This window comes from Semicossyphus pulcher, unplaced genomic scaffold (genome assembly GCF_022749685.1).
Source record: "Semicossyphus pulcher isolate SPU_LCO1_2020_fin unplaced genomic scaffold, fSemPul1.0.p SCAF_19, whole genome shotgun sequence".
Classification (NCBI taxonomy): Eukaryota; Metazoa; Chordata; class Actinopteri; order Labriformes; family Labridae; genus Semicossyphus; species Semicossyphus pulcher.
Genome location: NW_027211692.1, coordinates 5,829,318 through 5,848,779, shown reverse-complemented (window position 1 = coordinate 5,848,779; position 19,462 = coordinate 5,829,318). Strand labels below are relative to the sequence as shown.

Here is a 19,462-nt window from a genome sequence, read left to right as displayed (position 1 = left end):
CAGCATGCAGCAAAATCCAATTATCTTCTACAAACTAGATGTTGTCAGTGAATATAGATGGAGTACATGGCCATAGCTCAAGGTCAGGGAATAACGCCTCATAGTTCCATACACTGTGGGGGACCAACACTGTTCTACATGCTACTGGGAGCTGATAAGTTATCAGCTGATTGCACATGGCAGATAGAATGCAAAGGAGAATCCAGTTATTGAGGCTTGCCACTGACCTACTCTAAGACAGCAGTTGTCTTTCGACGCCAGCCGGTTGTACCTGGATTGTTCTGTAGACCAACATATCACTCAACTTGGTCAGTGGGCTGATTGTGACATGTGCGCCTGAGGTGTGCTGCAGTGTCCTGTCATCACTGATTCATTGAAGGTCAATTGTCATTTAAAATTATGTATCAGAGTTGACAATTCCACCGACCCACTGGTCTTTCTTCTTGTTGTATTCTAAAAATATAAGCTTTGGCGCTGTCATGCTGACCATAAGCCCCCCGAAGAACCCTCAAGGTTAGAGTTGAAATTCTGTCTTAATCCACTTTGAATGACACCCTGCTGACAGGTTTCTCTGTAATGCTTATCAGATCTGGCAGAACTGTGCTGTATCTTGCTCTGACAACTCTGGTCTTTAAGGATGCGCTCTCCACTGCAGTCAAAATCCCAAAGATCTTCAATTTAAAATGATGCAATTCCATTTATAACTGGGGAAGCAGCAAATTATCACATCTGTAGAGACAGAGTCTGCATTTTTCCTTGATAAAAGTTTGAATGATTTATCGCTTTGATAGATATGCCACATTGATGTTTATACATCTTCAGACCATCAAGTAATCGATAGAACCAGTTGTTCAGAGAAAGGACCTCTTACTCAGGTACCATTTATGCCAGGTGCTGTATGTTTGGGAACAAAGACAAGTCAAATCTGTCAAACAAATCTTCAACATATGATTAGGCCTGTCTAGTCCCTACCATCCATTAGTGTATAGTGCTGTTGTCAGCTTCTTCTATGGTTTGATTTTTCTGCAGAGTGTTTTAGCACAAGCAGGTGCAGATTTTTAATGTAGTCCTTCCTGTCACTTTATTTACTACTATGGACTCATGTACAGTCATCTTTGTGTCTGTGTTTTCTGACACTTACTCTGTCTGGAGTATGCCAATATATTGCATATGTCCCCCCACAGCAGGATCTGTTATATTTTGTTCTGTTGTGTGTCTGTCAGGTTGGGAATCTCCTGTGGTTATGAAAGATTACTTTGTTGACTTGGTTGGGAGTTTAATAGAATATTTTTTTCCAGTGCTAGAATCTCAGCTTGATAGATGCATAGTGTGTTTGTATTGCTGCTTCAGCTATGCATTTGTGTTGTTCGAAAAAAAGAGAGGTCCCACGGGAAACGGAAAACATACTTGTTTGTACTCTTCCAGCAATAACCAGACGACTGCTGCTGCTGCTGCACACACACTGGGGTTTCGTTCGTTGTTTTCAGATGATATCACAGAAATGTCTTGGATCAGGGATAAGGAAGAAATTAGGGTTTCTGTGAAAGGATCCACTGTACCACCAGACACTCATTTTTCTTTGTCTTACTAACTCTGCTCTCCAGCATTAACCGTATTTCTATAAAAATAATAATAAGTATTTTCAAATATCTCTATACGCGCATATATTCAGACGGGAGTTTCCACCCTTTTCACAATTGGGGATTTCTAACTAAGCTGACTGTACTGTAGATGAGTTGTAAGCTCCACCATTATGTCATGTTTAATCTCTTTCTATTTTGCCACATTTAATCTCATTCTATTTTTCTTTTTTCATGTCCTTGGTTTAACTGTAATTGTGCCCAATTGACTCCCTAAATGGCTTTTGAATCCATTTTAATTGTATTACACAATGTTTCTTATTAAAGCACTGTAGCCCTGCCAGCTTTATTGACTTGGGCGTCTTCCTCTCTTTTCCCCTCTCTCAGCAACAGCCCTGCTCATAAGTACTACCTGGCCACCAGTCCGGTGAACGGTGCTGTGTACCTTTCGGACACCAGCAGCAGGAAGGTGTTCAAGGTGAAATCCCTGAATGTTGTGAAAGATGTGGCCAAGAATCTGGAGCTGGTGGCGGGCACCGGAGACCAGTGTCTCCCATATGATGACAGTCGCTGCGGGGATGGAGGAAAGGCCGTTGAGGCCACTCTCACTAACCCCAGAGGTATTGTCCGGGATGTTATTATAATCCATGTACTGTGTGGTTTGAAGTTTTCTGAGGGGGGTCTTGTTTTGTGTAATCTTTTCAAGTAGACCAGAAAACATAGTTGAAAAGAGTATTCCCAGAGGCCAGATCAATACCCTTCAGTTTTCATGCATTAAATTCTCTTCTCTGACCTCCATCTCTCGGTACATACATGTAGCCCACAGGCTTCAGTTATTTCTGAGCTCTGTTTATTTCTCACTGCATTCCTCTCGCGTTTTCAAGGGTCTTTTTATTCTTGTTGCTTCCATATTTGGATGATGCATTAGTCATTAAATCACATGCTTACTGTTTGTCCTCCATTGGGATGACATTGTGAATCATAAGTACTGAAATAACCCTCAAGTCCCACTGAAAAGTCCAACATGCGTTGCATAGTCCAGCTTTACATTGAAAATAGAACATTTAGCTCAACTAGATGCTCATAGCCGCTTAGTTATTGTTTGACAGACCCTGAAGTACCAGAACAATGCAGAGATAGCTGAGGATAATGTTCTCAGATTCATGGTTGTTTGAGGCTCAGAGAGCAAATGAGAAAGAGACCGTATTGATGAAATTTTAGATGTAATTGAATCAATATGTACAGTGCTCTTCATCTGTTTGATGTTTCTATTGTTCCCCATTATTGATTTTAAAATCAATCCTCGCATTAGCTGCCATTGCAGTGATCAGTCTTTAATTTTTATTACTATGAATAGACCTTAATTGTCATATAATGGTGCTTTGTCCTCACTTTCAGCTACAGATAAACAAAATAACTGATGAATATTTTCCTCTGACCACCGGTTCCTTTTATCTGCAGGCATTACGGTGGATAAGTACGGTGTAATCTTCTTTGTGGATGGGACAATGATTCGCAGGATTGATCAGAACGGTATCATCTCTACTCTTCTGGGCTTCAATGACCTGACCTCTGCCCGACCTCTCAGCTGCGATTCAGTGATGGACATCTCTCAGGTACGACCTCTCTGACCTGGGCAGCCGCCATGTGTCTTCCTGTCTCTCAGCCTACACCATTCTCCTTGGCTGACCCTGGCTCCAGGTTGCTTTCATCCCCATGTGGGCTTTTGTTTCTGTAGCTAGAAGCTCATAGCCTGGATCCAGTTGCCTTTGATCTGGATTTGATCCACATTTGTTTATCGGCGGCATCATAGGGGTTTTTACAGTCCCAGGACTTGCAAAGGATACTGATGTAGAGGAGGGCAGTCAGAGCCTTCAGGCAATCAGCACTGTGTCAGGATTTCACTGTCAGTTTTAGGAATTAATACTGTTTTTCAGACTTCACTTCAGCTCATGTCATTGAGATTTCTGTAACTGTTTTGTTTGCCACAAAAGAGGGCTCCTAGATAGTTGAGGTCAGGCCATGTCTCTATTACTTGACAAGAGAAAATTAGTTATGCAGATTGGCAGGAAAAAAACACAGAAGGAAAATTGAATAATTTCTAAATAAATTACTGATAAAATTATGAAAATGTGATAAAATGCTGTAAAATAAATGAAAGATTTTGTGCTTTTCTTTTAAACCCAGAAGATTATGATTTCAGGACAGCATCCCAAACTCTGCTGTGCCAGCATGGTGAATAAAACAAAGTATAAATCGTCTTGTGGTTATCAAGTAAATACAAATAAAGAATCTAAATAATCAGTAAGTGGGAGTCTAGACTGGAGGAACCAACAGGAACTGGAATAAAAATAGCACTGGAGGAGTATAGAGCCATGCTGAGACCAAAGGTCCACCACTGTGTCAAGTGGTCACACAGCCCAAAGTGCAGAAGGCCTTCAACCAATAGCTGTAAGGGGATGATCAAGATGACCTATAACCTCACTGGCTCTCAATTCAATCAAACATGTTCACTGATGCATGCAATCACACGTACAAACACACACTCATGCCCACATATGTACCAGACCACTAGACAGACAGAGCACATCCCCCAGGCAAGGGTACTGCACCGAGGTCACATCACTCTCTCTCTCTCGCTCAGTGATTTCCCCTCAGAGGTGACGACACAGACTTTTTTGATTCTAAGCAGCCTTTGCATGCCCGATGTTTCCCAACATCATTTATTTCTTTCTAAGGAGCCTGGAAGGTGTCAATGAAGACAAATTCATGCTCTCAATTTAATAATTTGTGCTTTTGATTTAGTAATTTGTGGTCTCTTCTTAATAATTACTTCCTCTTGAATTACGCCAGCTCTCAATTTAAGAGTCCATTATTTTGTTGTTTGCCCCCCACATAATAAAACACACAAAGCCACCCCTTTATTGAAGAACAGTATATCATTAACTAGGCTACGTCCTCACACAGAATCGTGTCTGAACGTCTTCCTTTTCTTTCTCACTCTGCTTTAGAGGGAAAAAAACGACACAATTTGTGTGGCTTGACTTGGCAGAGGCACACACACAGACATCTACCTAATTCACTCAAGATTTTTTGTATTTGGGAAGTTTAGCCTCTTTCTTGTTCTACAATCTTACATGAAATGTGTTACCAGCTTCCATTTGGAGCTCCAAATCACAACTGCTGCCCTGGTACCATATTTTTCCAGAAATGTGGGCTTGATACAGTATTATGGTGTTCAAGCCCCACAGAAGCTACATGCTTTACCTGAGCATAGACCTCTGCTATTCAGGGGGCAAAAAATGTTTAAAAAAATAATCAAATTAAGGGAATTACTTTTTCTAATTTGGCACAAGAGTCCAGTATTTTATACTATTTTATACTATTTTTTATTGTTAGGAACTTATTGTTAGGGACCCATCAAAACAAAACCTAACAAACAGTCATATTCAATTTGTTAGAGAGGAATTTAGTGAGCGAGTTATTTTCAATCATCCCATTTTAACAAATTCATGAATATAACTTCTTAATATACACTTAATTACTGTCCTTCTAAATGTTAAGGCTCCAACAAAGCTGGCTTTCATTCATTCAGACGTATATACATTTGTAAATGACATTCAGACACATGATGTCGTATTGTATCAGGCGACAATAATTTTGTCTACATAACATTTGTTTTGTTTAAATCCAGAGTCAGGCAACAAAACTTGCTCATGTGAAATATGATGTTTGTAATTTATTTGTATTTCAAGGCCATACCTTCCTTAGCAGTGTAAGATAAATGCAGCAATGCATTGTGTGTGTTGTGTGTTATCTAGAGCATCTATTCTTCAGTTTCGCTCTATAGAGGAGCGCATTCCTGGACCTTAATTATAAGATTTGATTGATGTATCAGCTTTGCTCCATGTGTATGCACTAGTCTGTTTCTTGCTCCATCGTGTATGTTATCGAGCAGGGCTAGCAAACTGGTCCTGTGGGGGCCTGTCATGCCAGCGGAGAGAAGCCTTCTGAGTGTATGAAATGATGAATTCGGTGGAGGGGGCAAAGCCTCCAGCTGCACATTCCCAGCCCCGGGGGAACTCCCTCCCCCTCATGACCTGTGCTCGCTGCCCCCTTACCCCGCCTATAGTTGCTCACCATCCCAGCTCCAAGACAGGGAGGACACAGGCAGACTGACTGCGGCTCTACAACGATGACAAATCGCACAAGCACAGCCAGAGACACTCAGACAGTAAAAAGCATCCATTAAAAATTCATCCAGGGCACATAGCTTCCTACTTCAAACACTCCCCAACCCCTCACTTAGGACGAGCGTTCCTCTGGAGAAGGCTTATCACAGTGGTCATTACTTTTGGTGTACCTCACCTGTTCTAGGTAAAAAAAAAAGAAAGAAAGTAATGTCAGATTTCTCTCTCCTCTGATGAGGTCATTGTTATCTTGCATTGCCATCTGTGCAGTGAGCATACTGCAGCAGAGTCCACTCTTAATTTGATATGCAGCGTTCATCTCTATAACTGCTCTTTCTTTTAACTTTTCATTACCATGCAAAAGGACAAGAGTTTGACCTCTTTCGAGAATGCATTAATTTGTTTATACCGAGGCCTTGGAAGCCCTCGCTGTTTCAGAAATCTGTTCCATTTTCTGTCTCAAGACTTGAAAATCTCCTCTGCATCTCCTGCTGAGTTCAAACTCAAGAAGAGGGAAGCCATGTCTTAAAACAAGATCACTTGAACATATTTCAAGGGTGTTAGCAGCTTCAGAAAGCTGTATCGCGTCTCTGACTGTGACATTCAATTCAAATCTGAGAGGGACTTCAAATAATGACATATTACTCTTCTTCAGACAGGCATCATGCTGGTATGAGCAAAGAGTGAAGCCATTGCTAATGGAAGTTGGCATTATAGTTCTCACACAAGTTCAGATATATTTAAAAATAGATATGTGTCGTGTTATTGCAAATCCACGGCTCGCTCAGTTGGCTGGTGGATGCATTTTTGGTTTTGTGCTGGTGGCGACCGTGTCAGGCAGGCACAACTGACAGCTGCCCCACTGTATAAAGGGGAGGGTATGATCGGGTTACAGCATATGGGACAGCAGCTCGGGAAATATCCCCTCATCAGTCAGAGTGGCGTGAAAACCTCCTTACAGGCAGCTCCCCCGAGCCACTCCACACTCTGGCTCATGAAATATTTAACCACCAGTGTTGACAAGAAATAGGTTTTAAGAAATTGAAAGTCTCCCCTTCATTTCCCAAGTAAATGCATTTTCTGCGAACTGAAAGACGACATGTATCCACTCCCAGTCTACTGTTGTTGTATGTGGCCCAAGATATGTACTATTATATAAACCTCCTCTGTACGGTGGGGGATGGTGGGAGGTTTATGTGAGGTGAGCTTTGTGTGATGCTCAAATCTGTTTTCAATCAAAGCAGGACAAGTGCTCGGCTTGAAAAGAGTGGCAGGGATTTAAGAACATGACCAACGCAGAGTTTAGACACATTTCATTAATCATCTCTATAAGGCCCCCTGTCAGTTTATCTTTGTGTCAGCATTACCAACATTATAAATCTGTGACAATAGATAAATAAAAGAACAAAGAAGGCTCTTGGCTATAGACGGAAACAATGAACTCAAGATGTTGCATTGGTTTATTTCTTGTAGCTTTCTACTAACTATTGTTCCTCTGTCTGAACTCAATAATAGTCAAACATAGTAAATGCATCCACAAAATAATTCTCCTTCCATTTCCAAGTTGTAGGACGGAGTTTCCTAAACAATGTTAAGGCTGCTCTCATCTTATGCTTCACCTCAAATCTGAACCCGTCTTTGTATTTTGTCCAGATTTTAATCAGTCAGTTGATGCTCCATGGCCTCTATTGAAATATGGCACTTCATATTATGTTCCTAAGAGATCCCCATGGGATCTTAAGTGAGAGGGAGACCGGTAAATTGGATGAATCCAATCTTTCCAATTTGTTAAAAGCCTGATACATTGTTAGCAGAACAATAAGTCATAATTTAGGAGGCCAGAGGCAGGCTAGACTTTCATTTGGTAAGTGTGCTCCAGTTTCTTTTCAAGGACTCGAGTAATCTCTTGTCATTACAAAATTAATAACTCAAAGCAAGGAGAAAAAACAGTGGCTCAGCAGAGGTGAAGGATGCGGATGCCCAGTCCTTGGGTGTCCAGGGTTCTCATGATCAATTGCTGTGTGCTTTTTTCAGTTAATCTGATGATTTGAATCATCTCTCCTTGTTCTGCCCTTCATCACTACCCTTGCTATCATCTTTGATCTTAAAAATCATGTTTTTTGCGTTTCCCTTTTTAACAGTACACCGGCGGCTATATTCATCCTTATCAGATAATAAACCGTTTCAAAAGGTTTTTTTGCCCTCAGCCTAAACTATGAGATAGTCAACCTTTTCACAGCAGCCTGTATGTTTTCCGTAAGCAGTTCTCAATGATTTTTACCTTAAGGGACTGTTTCCCTCTGATAAAGTGAAAAATGTGTGGATCAATAAGAGTATGGTCTGTTTTTGTGACCTGAGGCTGATATTCTTTGTGGCTTTTTTTCTTCCAGGTGCGTCTTGAGTGGCCCACAGACCTGGCAGTGAGTCCCATGGACAACTCCCTGTACGTCTTGGACAACAACGTTGTCCTCCAGATTTCAGAAAACCATCAGGTCCGTATCGTTGCAGGCCGGCCCATGCACTGCCAAGTGCCCGGGATTGACCACTTCCTTATGAGCAAAGTAGCAATCCATGCCACCCTGGAGTCTGCCAACGCCCTGGCTGTGTCCCACAATGGCATTTTGTATATCGCTGAGTCAGACGAAAAGAAAATAAACAGAGTACGACAGGTGTCCACCAATGGAGAGATCTCCCTGGTTGCAGGAGCACCAAGTGGCTGTGACTGCAAGAATGATGCCAACTGTGATTGTTACTCTGGCGATGAAGGCTATGCAAAAGATGCCAAGCTGAATGCACCCTCTTCTCTGGCAGTGTGTCCGGACGGAGAGCTTTATATTGCAGATCTGGGAAACATTCGTATCCGCTTTGTGCGAAGAAACAAGCCTTATCTGAATCCTCTCAGCATGTATGAGGTGTCCTCTCCCATTAATGATGAACTCTATCTATTTGACTCCAACGGAAGCCACATTTTCACACAAAGTTTGACTACAGGAGACCACCTTTACAACCTGACCTACACAGGAGCTGGAGATCTGAGCAGCATTACTGATAAGAACAAAAACATAGTGAACATCCGACGAGACACGACAGGGCTGCCACTGTGGCTGATGGTCCCCGATGGACAGACATTCTGGTTCACCATTGGTACCAACAATGCCTTGAAAACTGTCGCAGCCCAGGGTCAAGAACTCGCGGTTATGACCTACCACGGAAGCTCAGGACTTCTAGCTACTAAGACGAATGAAAACGGATGGACAACCTTCTTTGAGTAAGTCATGTTAAGAAACATTTCCTACACACCTTTTTAATCCTTACACTCAGAGTCTGGATCCCAGTTGAGCTGATTATAGATTTCTGGCTCACACCAGAGAGTAAATAAGTGTATCTATTAAATCTCTTAAATCCAAAATCATTTCTGGAGGTTCTGAAATGGAAGCTTTAAATTCTCGGTAGCACTAAATGCTGAGGTGCTTTAGTGAGAGAAGGTTTTCAGTTCAGGATATCTTTGATATCTGAGTTTAGTATGTGGGCTCATGCGCTACATTCTTACACCTTGATGTCTATGTCACTCAGAATACGAGACCTGTTGAAGTATCAGTGTAATCCTATTTGGTGTTATCATACCAAATAGGATAACTGGATGATTTGTTCCTCATCTACACCCATGCTTGCAGTGACAGGCTGCAGACCATCACTTGTTTGGATGCAAGAGTATTAGGAATAAGGTATATCTGATAGTAAGCACACTTAACCCGTAGGGCTGTGACAAGGCAAAGCAATATAAGCATAATAGAAACGCAAGAGGTGATGGCTGATTCAGGCAAACCACACATTAAGAGGGGACAATTGAAAACACCCCCACATGCTGCAGCGCTGGTGTTTAGGATTTCATGTTCATGTGACTCCTATGAAGCAATCTGTCGCTTTGCTTAATGTGCTGTACCAAGGGATACAGTGCTAAATGGATGTCACTCCAAAAAGTGTGATTAAGCAGATTGGCTGGTCAGACATCTGTTACACCTCGCTGGAGGAATATAACACTCTGACACATAATCAGACGCTCTGTTTAATCTGAGCAGACATTTATCACCTGTGTTTGATTTGGTCGTCACCTGAGACGGTTGCATAGACATTTCTCAAGGTAGAGTGAATTGCCTACGGCTTCAACAAATCCAGTGGGTGGTAGGAAGTCTGAATTATTTCTCTTTGACTTTCTCTGAAATGGCTGCTTTTAGTGTTCTCCATTATGTAAAGAGAAGAGAGAACTATTATATCACCAGTGACCCAAAGGGCTTGTTTTAAGAAGAAATAAAAACAATGGATGTTCATTATATGCTGAATTTCTCTAAAGACTCGCCACTTAAGAGCATAAAATATAAGTACAGAAACCAGGATGTTTGAATTATACAAGTTAATGTGGAAGAAATGGGATACTATGGCTTGTACACATGTTAGTCTGGATTTGGATTGGATCCTCAGCTTTAGTGTCAATGAATGCGAACAGTGATGTTCAACATAATGAACTGTTCATCAGTGGAGCCCTTAAAGTAATAATCTCGAAGATTTTCATCTAAATAAATGTCTGTTAAGTCAATGGTGACTGAGCCTATGGCCCACTGATAAAAGCCTTTTGCATTTACAGTATATAGTAGAACTACAGACTGGGTGTCTGGTGTGCGACATTTGCGGGAAAAAATCATAAGCGGCGCCCAGTTAGTGACGCGTTTTCCATCAGCCAGCAGTGGTCGGTCTGCCAGAGAGGGTAGGCGGAGCTAAGCGGCTGCTTTTCCGGTCTCTGCAAGTGTTGCGAGTAAACAGTAATCTACTATGGCTGAACAAACAAAGAAAAGATGGATGACTACAGATACAACTTCAAAAATAAGTGAAAATCCAAAGAAAAAGAAACAAACTCGACGCTCAGATGAAGCAAACAGTCTGAAAAGGAAAGCGACCGTCAGCGAGGAAAATCAAGAGTTACAACCGTAACAAAGAGAGCCAGCTGTAGACGTTAATTAAATTAGGAAGTTTAGGCGCCCAAGAGAACGAAAACCGAGATCTTGGAGATTGTCAGTTTAAGACAAAACTCATGTCACTTGTAAAACTAAGAAATTAACACTTTATTTTGTTCTTTATTATAATCACAACACGTATTATTAAAGTAATTTATTTGTAAAAGGATATTAAATTATATGATTATATAATCATGAAATTCCACTAATGTGGAAAACAAAAACAGTTGTTTACAATACTGGAACTGGATGTCCACAGTGCAGTATAACAATATAATGCATCCTGCCGTTTCTCATCATTTACAACTGGAAATAGTAAATAAACTATAAAAAGAACTGAGTGGTGGAAACATCGCCTGTTCAATTCCATTTTATAACATGCATGTTGGCAGAGCTTACAAAATGCTCTCCTTCCTTTTTCACAGCATTATCGCATTCAAAGCAAACATCTGATAATTCATCGCAAATATGTTAATGATAAGACAGAAAATGAATAATTCCATTTCCTGTTTTCTCATTTAAATTAAACAGTGACTTCATATTTACCTACAAGCAAGTCAGATCACCCATGTTTCATTAAGAGCCAATAAAGAGTGTTTGTTTTTCTTGAATACGGTAATTAGCTTTGAAGGTCACTCCACCGCTCGAGGGTTAAAACCATAATTTACCAACAGAATTGAAAAAGGAGCCTCTATTTATCTCTGCACAACAAAGAGCACGCAAAACATTTTATTCATTTTAATTAGTCTGTACTTACTTCCTGTAGACATTCATGCATTTATATTTATTTGATAAATGCATTAACAAAACAGGAAGGAACAAAAGACATCTGCTCCAGTCTCTCTGTTGTAACCCTTGGCAACCTTATCTGCTTTGACATTTACCTTAATACACAGATGCTGTGCTAACCCCCCAATGTTTTTGTTGTAATGATAAGTGCTTATGCTCAAGGGTTACTGTAAATCTATTTAATCATGTGGCATTTTAGAGGATGCTTCATTGTGGTCTTAGCCTCCAATTAACAGGGCAGCTTCTGTACAGTAACAGATGGGCTTTAGTCACTGGGGTCAAGCAAATGTTATTAGGTTTATTTAATAGATCAATGGTAACAGCTTAGTTATGTAAAAGAAACTGATAATGGAGTCAGAACATTGACATGGCTTTTGCCTTTATACCATCTTCACAGTCATCAGTCAAATGTGATCTGAAAGTCTCAGGCAGCAAGAGGAGGTGAAAATATGAGAATAACTCCTGAAACTGAGGTTAGGTATGCTGGAGGGGGATGCTGATATGAAGTGTCCGGCCTATTGTTGGGTCCCAGCGTGAAAGGTCAGAGAGCTCGCATGTGACACAGAGGTGATGCGATCCGAATGGACTTTTGGCCATCCAGGGGGAAAGCGGTCCTCTCCTTCTGCTGAGCACCCTGCCCCCGCATGCCCCTCTTGTCCGCAGAAAGCAAGCTAATAGGCGGCTGAGCAGAAGCAGGCAAGAGCCATTACAGCTCAGCGGTGAAGCCCGAGGAAAGGCTCCGGCTCAAGGCCTTAATTGAGAAAGCGAGAGTTTGGGTCAGTGATCAAGCTGGGGCATGCAGCGTCGCTCTAGAATGAGATTTCAGTCTTGTGGAGTCTTTTGTGAGGGGTTGAAGACAAACAGGAAAATTCTCTTTGTCTTATGAATTGTGGAGCAGAGAACTGTTAGTGCTTACACTGTAAAAATAGGACAGTATGAGGAAAACATGATGATAAAATATATGCAGTATCAAAAGAAATCTAAAAGCCTCACATATTAATTACTCTGCCATTTAGTGTTACTGAAGTGGAAGACTTGAGTTGAAATGCATCTTGAATCCCAGCCCCTAGTATAGCTGAGATCATATAACATTTATCTCTGGAAGATGATTCCTCTCCTACTCTTCCTTTCCATATTGGATATTTGAGATGGCAGCGCTGAGGAAATATCCGTAAACCAGCACCGCCATCTCATTTATTAGAGGCTTTATTATGGCAGGCAGCAACATTGAGGAGAGCTTTCCAATCTGTATTCACCGCGCAGATAAAAGTCTTCATTCTGAGTAATGTACCGTTCACTCACTCCAATTGTGGAACACAGGCAATCTGAAAGATTTCAAATTGTTCTATGCTGATGTGCTCTCCAAGCGAAATGAAACAATCTGGCCACTCATGTTCCTGTTTGTGATGAACTGACTGATTTGTAGGCCAGGGAGATGCTGCATATCTCTAAGGAGCTGCACCTCACTGCTCCTATTTCATAGACTGTATAATGAGATTAGCTGATATCGCTAATCCTTTAAGCTAATAAGCAGTTTTCCAAATGTGTTAAGGTGTGTGATTTCTCGTTTTGCCCATAATAGTTCTCCTTGTCAACAGTTGTGTTTAATGTGCTTAGCAACTTACAAACTTAGTAGCATAAATGTCACATTCACATCCTATTTGAAGAGATGGAAGTCTTTTAACTCGTTGGTGTCCCCTCTCTCTCTTCATGAGCGACTGCAGCAGACAACACTGCACACTTTTCAGAAGTTGTGTTGGCTATGCTTCGGTGATCAAAGCTGATAGTTTTGAGGTTTATTTCCTCAGGCTGCCAACTGAGATGGATTTGCTGCTGTGTTTAGTGCTTGTGTTGAAAGATTTCCACAATTTGGGGCACCAGAGGGAAATATCAAGCTAATCCCAATTCCTTCTTGTAATTATCACTAAAACAGTTTATCCTAGATAGCAGCTCGTAATCACAGAGAATCCAAGATGACAGTGCAACTCATTAGTCACATTTATTTACTGACATACATTTATGCATACCTGACCTGCATGTATGATTATGACTGCTTCTTCATGATTTAACAAACCTGAACATGCCCCAGCACTGTTTATGATTCTGCTATAGTTCCTCTTTCAGATGGCATGTCCCTCTTTGCCTTCTTTGGCTCACATCAATGTATTTCTTTGTAGGTATGACAGTTACGGGCGCCTGACTAACGTCACTTACCCCACGGGCCGAGTGAGCAGCTACCGCACAGATGCTGACAGCTCAGTACGCATCCAAACAGAGGGCTCCAACAAAGAGGATATCACCGTCACCACCAACCTGTCAGCCTCTGGCACCTTCTACACACTCATGCAGGGTGAGTTTCTTTTAATGTGGCTCACAAGTGAAGCGTGCAATTTTGAAGGCTTTATGTGGCAATGGAAGTTCCAGAAGCTCTAAGTTTGCTTCAGCAACACAACATTTATGTTTCTTGTCTTTAGCTTTGGATATCTTTTTGCTTTGATTTGTTTTAAAAAATCGTTTCATGGGCTAACAGATACTGCAGATAACGGTATATGAGCAGAGTTTGTATTAATGATTGATAGATACAGCAGATAAACAAGAGCAGTTTTCACAGCATATTGTGTTTAATGATTTTGTTTTTGGCCTTTTGATCAGGAAACTGTGTTGAAGGGGCCAAAAGCTTCTTTTAGGATGTTCCAAGACAAACTGTTCCAGGAGGTAGTTAAGTCCTTCCAAAATATCAGTGACATTGTTTCTGGACGGACACAACGCTGTTGACAAATTCCCTCTTAACTTATTGCACAGCTATATCTCTGGGTGCATTAGAGAATGTGTTGTTTCTTTATTGGGGAAAGCTGTCCTACAAATGAAGATGTCTCACTACTTATTAATTACAGCGCTTACTCACAGCTGTGCTCCTCTTTGTTTTAATAAAATGTGTAGTGAGCATTCCATTTAGCAGAATGGAAACATATATTGACTTCCTGTCACAAAAAACAATTTATTAAGCCCAGTGTTGGTGGCTACAAGAGGTAAATTTAGGAGATTTAATCAGAGCGATGCAGGCAGAGGGCGGACTGATGTTGTGGCTTAGTCCCCCTGATTTGTCTTACACACTTAGGCATCCTGATAACCTGTTTTGTACCTGACACGTTGCTTCATTGATTACTCTTTGAAAGCTTTAAACTTTCTGGACCTACTTCAATTTTTAAAACACGGTCCGGCCCCTGGCCCTTCCTCCTCCTAACACTTTTCCTTTGATTTGTACGTGTCCTTCGCCCTCCGGCCCTACCGACTCACTATGAAGCTGTGACTGAAACAGAAGATGACAATCTCCGGTTTCTGTTGCCGTTACTCACTGGACTGGTCACCTCTGCGTTGTGACCTTGTCTTAGACATGTGCTTGCGAGAAGAGCGGCGCCAGGAACTCTCCTGTTAATTAATTCACTATTGTCTGCTTTGTAAGCTGGCACCTGGCTGATCACATAACACAGGAATGCAACGCTTTCAAGATTCATTTCTGGTAATCTTGTTTTGCGTTTGAGCTTCAAGAGTCGAGGAAGCTTTATTGTAACTGTCTGACTGACTGAAAAATCATCTAAATAAACTGGTAAACATAATCCACTTACTCATTGCACCTATTAGCCAACATGTAGATTAGAAACAAGCTTAAATCATGTATGAGTGAGCAAATCACAGGAATATGAATGTAACTGCGTTTACTAACTAGGCTCCTTTCTTGAAATTGAACGGTGAGCCTCAGGATGATTGACAGGTGTACTGTTCCATTCTATGCTTCGTTTTAAGCAGACTACAGCCCCTTTAAAGGTCAGGGCACAACAGATAAATCCCCTGCTGAACTGTATGCATGCATTATCCTGAACGCTGCAGTATTTCCATCTTCTTCTGGTCTCAGCGGCCTTCTTTAGGTCGGGTCTGTCCCAGAGACCTTTGGTCAACCCCTGGAGTGTCTGTATGATGGAGAGAGGTAAGGGCCAGTGCAAGGTCAGCCCTGCCTCCTCTGCCTGTTTCTGTCGTCTCAGCAGCACAACAAGACAACAGAAATGGGCGATAGAAAAAGATACCAAACATCGTCTCATGTTCTTTTCACAGCGCTTAAACATGACAAGGCAACACGTGTGAATTACAGTTTATGTTTTGATTTTTTTTTCTGTGAAATTAGGTCAACTAATTAATGTAGTGTTTGACGAGCCATTAATTTTCCACAGTTCTTAATGAGAATAAAATTCATCCTTGTCTTTGTCAGCCTCCTGGCAGGAGGCAAGAAGGAGGCATTCTCTGATGAATGTACATGAGATGCTCAGTGGAAACATTAGTCACTGGTCTGGAGCAGGAACACAGGCTGTCGTCACCTAGGGACAGTAACAGACAGGCTCAGATTTATCCCTTGTGAATGTGTGTGAGTGAGTGAGTGTATGTTCACCATGCCTTCTCTGTGGCCACAGGCAAGCTAGCTGCTTTGATAGTTTTCATTCCCCCATATCCTGGAGGCTGCTGCAACAGCTGTAAAACTTTACTTTACTGGCGCTGTGAAGCCTCTGACTATTGATCTTTGTTGTCACAGACTCAACATTATCGCAGGGGTTCAGTTAAATACTGCTGCTAAAGGCTTTCTTTTTGCTGAGCAGCCATTTTAGGTCATTATGTTTGCATCTTACTGTGATGAATATTAGATTTAGTCCTCTTACAGCAGCTACAAGAAACTGATTGTTATTCTTCTTCTAATGCTAATCATGAGCGTTTTTTTCCCTGTGCCCCAGATCAAGTTCGGAACAGCTATTTCATTGGTCTGGATGGCTCTCTGCGGCTGGTGTTGGCCAATGGCATGGAGGTGTCCCTGCACACTGAGCCCCACCTGCTGGCTGGCACCACCAACCCCACAGTCAGCAAGAGGAACGTAACGCTGGCTATCGACAATGGCCTCAACCTGGTGGAGTGGAGACAGAGGAAGGAGCAGGCTCGTGGCCAGGTCACTGTGTATGGACGCAGATTAAGGGTAAGCATGCAGCATTGTTTAAAGCAACTGATGCTAATGCACAATTAAAATGGCATTAAATTCTAGCTCGCTCCTTTACATGACTGCACTTACTGTGTTCATTAGCTTTGCCTGAAAGATGTCTGCACTGTCTGAGGTGTGAGCTAACAGATAGCTGCACTTTTCTCTGGAAGACTGTTAGAGACTTGAAGAATATCTTGCAACATGAACGTGTGATGCTGTTCTTTATCTTTTACACTGTATCCTGTTACACTTTAATAACTCTACAGAGTTGAACAATTTTGCCTTGCAGCTATAAGCTGCTGCGCTTCTTTGCAGTGTTTTAGGATTTGATAGGCCTTCAGCCCTGCGGATGTTTTTAATGGTGTACCTGAACTATGTGATCTTTTCACTCCTACCTGTAGCAGCTAGCCAAACCAAATACAACCTTTTCTATTCTTTAATGGATGTCTATTTATATTAGTTATAGTAGACTAAAATCATTCGACTCAGTGTTGTGCATAATTTTAAGTATTTTGATAAGAAATATTTAAGGATAAAATCTAAATTCAGAGAGATATGTGACTGGATGAATAACTCCAGTGAGCTGATCTTGCAACAGTTAGTTATACAACATCAACGTGTCCCTTTTCATAAAGAGATAAACATCCATGTGACCCGTTGGAAATAACACTGAACACAGAGGGAACCTTTAAGAAATGTTTCCACATTGATTGGCTTGCATTGTTTTTCTTGTTTTTGTAAGGCAAATACCAACTTTGGTTAAGTTGTCTTCCACATTGTCTGGGAGGCGACACAGCTAATGGGGAGGTGCCACTTTGTCTGTCATTGGCTGTTCATTTAATGGCCCTGTCGTCCCTTTGGGAGCGAAAGCTTCTAATGTATGTTTCAGACAATGGCCCCAGGGGTGGGATAGGAAATGGGAGCAGCCTAATGGCAAGAACAGAGGGGATGGACTGAGCTGGAATCATTGAGCGACCTTGAGCGGCATGTCAAGTGATATTACGTGGGTGGCTGGATGAGTGTGTGGCAGTGGACAGGGAGGTGGGGGTCTCGAATACAGAACAGAGGAATGCATGAAAAACGAAGCATGAGAGACAACTGTGAGGCTCTTACTTCACATGTCTTTCCAGCGCAGGGAACGAGCAAAGACGAGGAGAAAAGCGGAAGGGCTGGGTTGTTGACGGCTGTGTTCCAGTTGTTTGTCACACTGAGGAAGTACACGTGCATGTGGTTGTTGCATTGTGCTTTTCATGGCCTGAGGCTAAACAGGTCACTGATGGTCCTCAGTTTACCCCATCCACAGCGACACGTGCCTCTCGGGCTCGCCCCTCCCAGTCGTCCACAACATTCATGATTTGTGCTGCCGGGAACAGTGACTCTGTTTCCCTCCATGGAAGCAAACCTCTGGATTGAGTAGTTTGTAAATATATCTTGTGTCTTATAATGTAGGGCTGTTTGTTCAAAAGAGATACGTGTCGGCAGCGAGTAAAAGGATACAATAGGTTTTCTTTGATTGCAGTGTCAGAACAAACATGACTGAAGTTATTGAAGAAAACGGAGTAAATGTTGAATTAATCATGAGACTGCTAAAAGGCATTTTCACTCGTAAAATGACAGATTGGGATTGTCATTTGACACAGAAGTCATTGATATTGATTGAGAGATCAGATGGTGCTGCAATGTTTTATGATGAAGGCAGTTTAATATTTAACATTGTAGATGTAGCGTTCTGTGATAGTCTCTGTTTTTACACATCCATGTTCTTTGAGAATTTTCTTAGAGGGAATTTTCTATTTAAAATAACTCCTATTGAGTGGTTTTCTATTCTCACGGGATCGTCGGGATCTCGGCTGCAAGAGGGTTTTTTTCCACCCTGTTGAATCTTTAGAAAACCAGACCTCTGCTGCCTATGAATGAGTCAGGAGTTGCAGTAGCAGGAATGATCTCAGCCTTTGATATGCAGTTGCTTTTCTGTAGTTTAAAAAATGTTTTTCTGACACTTGTTATGACAGTGGATGAAAGTAAAGAGCACTTGACTAATGTGGACCCCATCCCACGTTTTTATTCCTGCATCCATTGGACCCCCCTCCTTCTTCGTAATCCTCTCAATTAGGTATTGGTGACATTAATTGCCTCTGGTGTAATTGTCCCTTCACAGATGAGAGACCTAAGCATGCTTTCTCAATGTGAGATTGAAAAAGTGAGGCTTCTCAGCGAGCCCCCCTGCGACCTGCTCTGTGGCATGTGTCTGGAAAGTAGCCAGAAGCATCTCTCTGAGCTGAAATGTTTTTAAGCCGTGCCAAGCATTTTATAAAGCCAGACAGAAGCACATCTGAAGGGGAACTATGTATATTAATAAAAGAAAATGTAACTAATACAGATACACGGGTGGATTTGCAGTTGATGCCAGATACCTCGACAACCGCATTTTCTCAAATCTTCAAGGTGGTATTTGAAGTGGTCGTTTGTCTGAAGCTACGCTCTGACCTCTCACCTCAGGGCATTTTCTCCTCCTCATTTGATTTCTCTTCCTCTGTTGTTTTGCTTACAAAGGCTGCTCACTGAGAAATGTAGCGTTCTTGGAGGGCTGTTGGTTGATCTTTTTCGGCTGCAGCACAGGAGCTGCCTCCTATATAAAGCCTGCCAGTGTTCTGACTCTCCTGACCTAAACGTAGCCGTAAGGATTACACTCTTCAGAGCAATGTGTTTCTGCTCTGATCACAGCGAAGCCAAGGGTCACTTTGCGCAGCCTCATGCATTCAAAAGAGGCAGAAATGTGAAGTGTCATTTAAACAATGTTCTGAGTCACACAGGAGAAGACTTATTTTTTTTTCTCCTCATTTCCAATTTACGGAAATGGCTAAATAAAATGAGAGT

General features: G+C 41.7%; 1 protein-coding gene across 1 annotated transcript in view; it reads left to right on the top strand.

The window, feature by feature from the left end:
• tenm4 (teneurin transmembrane protein 4) overlaps positions 1-19,462 on the top strand; it is a 140,408-nt gene that overhangs the window by 109,403 nt on the left and 11,543 nt on the right. The window contains exons 25-29 of the mRNA XM_069668102.1: positions 1,968-2,200; positions 3,042-3,196; positions 8,161-9,038; positions 13,746-13,918; positions 16,347-16,582. Of these exons, the coding sequence (XP_069524203.1) occupies positions 1,968-2,200; positions 3,042-3,196; positions 8,161-9,038; positions 13,746-13,918; positions 16,347-16,582 (1,675 nt within the window). The remainder of the gene's footprint in view (positions 1-1,967; positions 2,201-3,041; positions 3,197-8,160; positions 9,039-13,745; positions 13,919-16,346; positions 16,583-19,462) is intronic.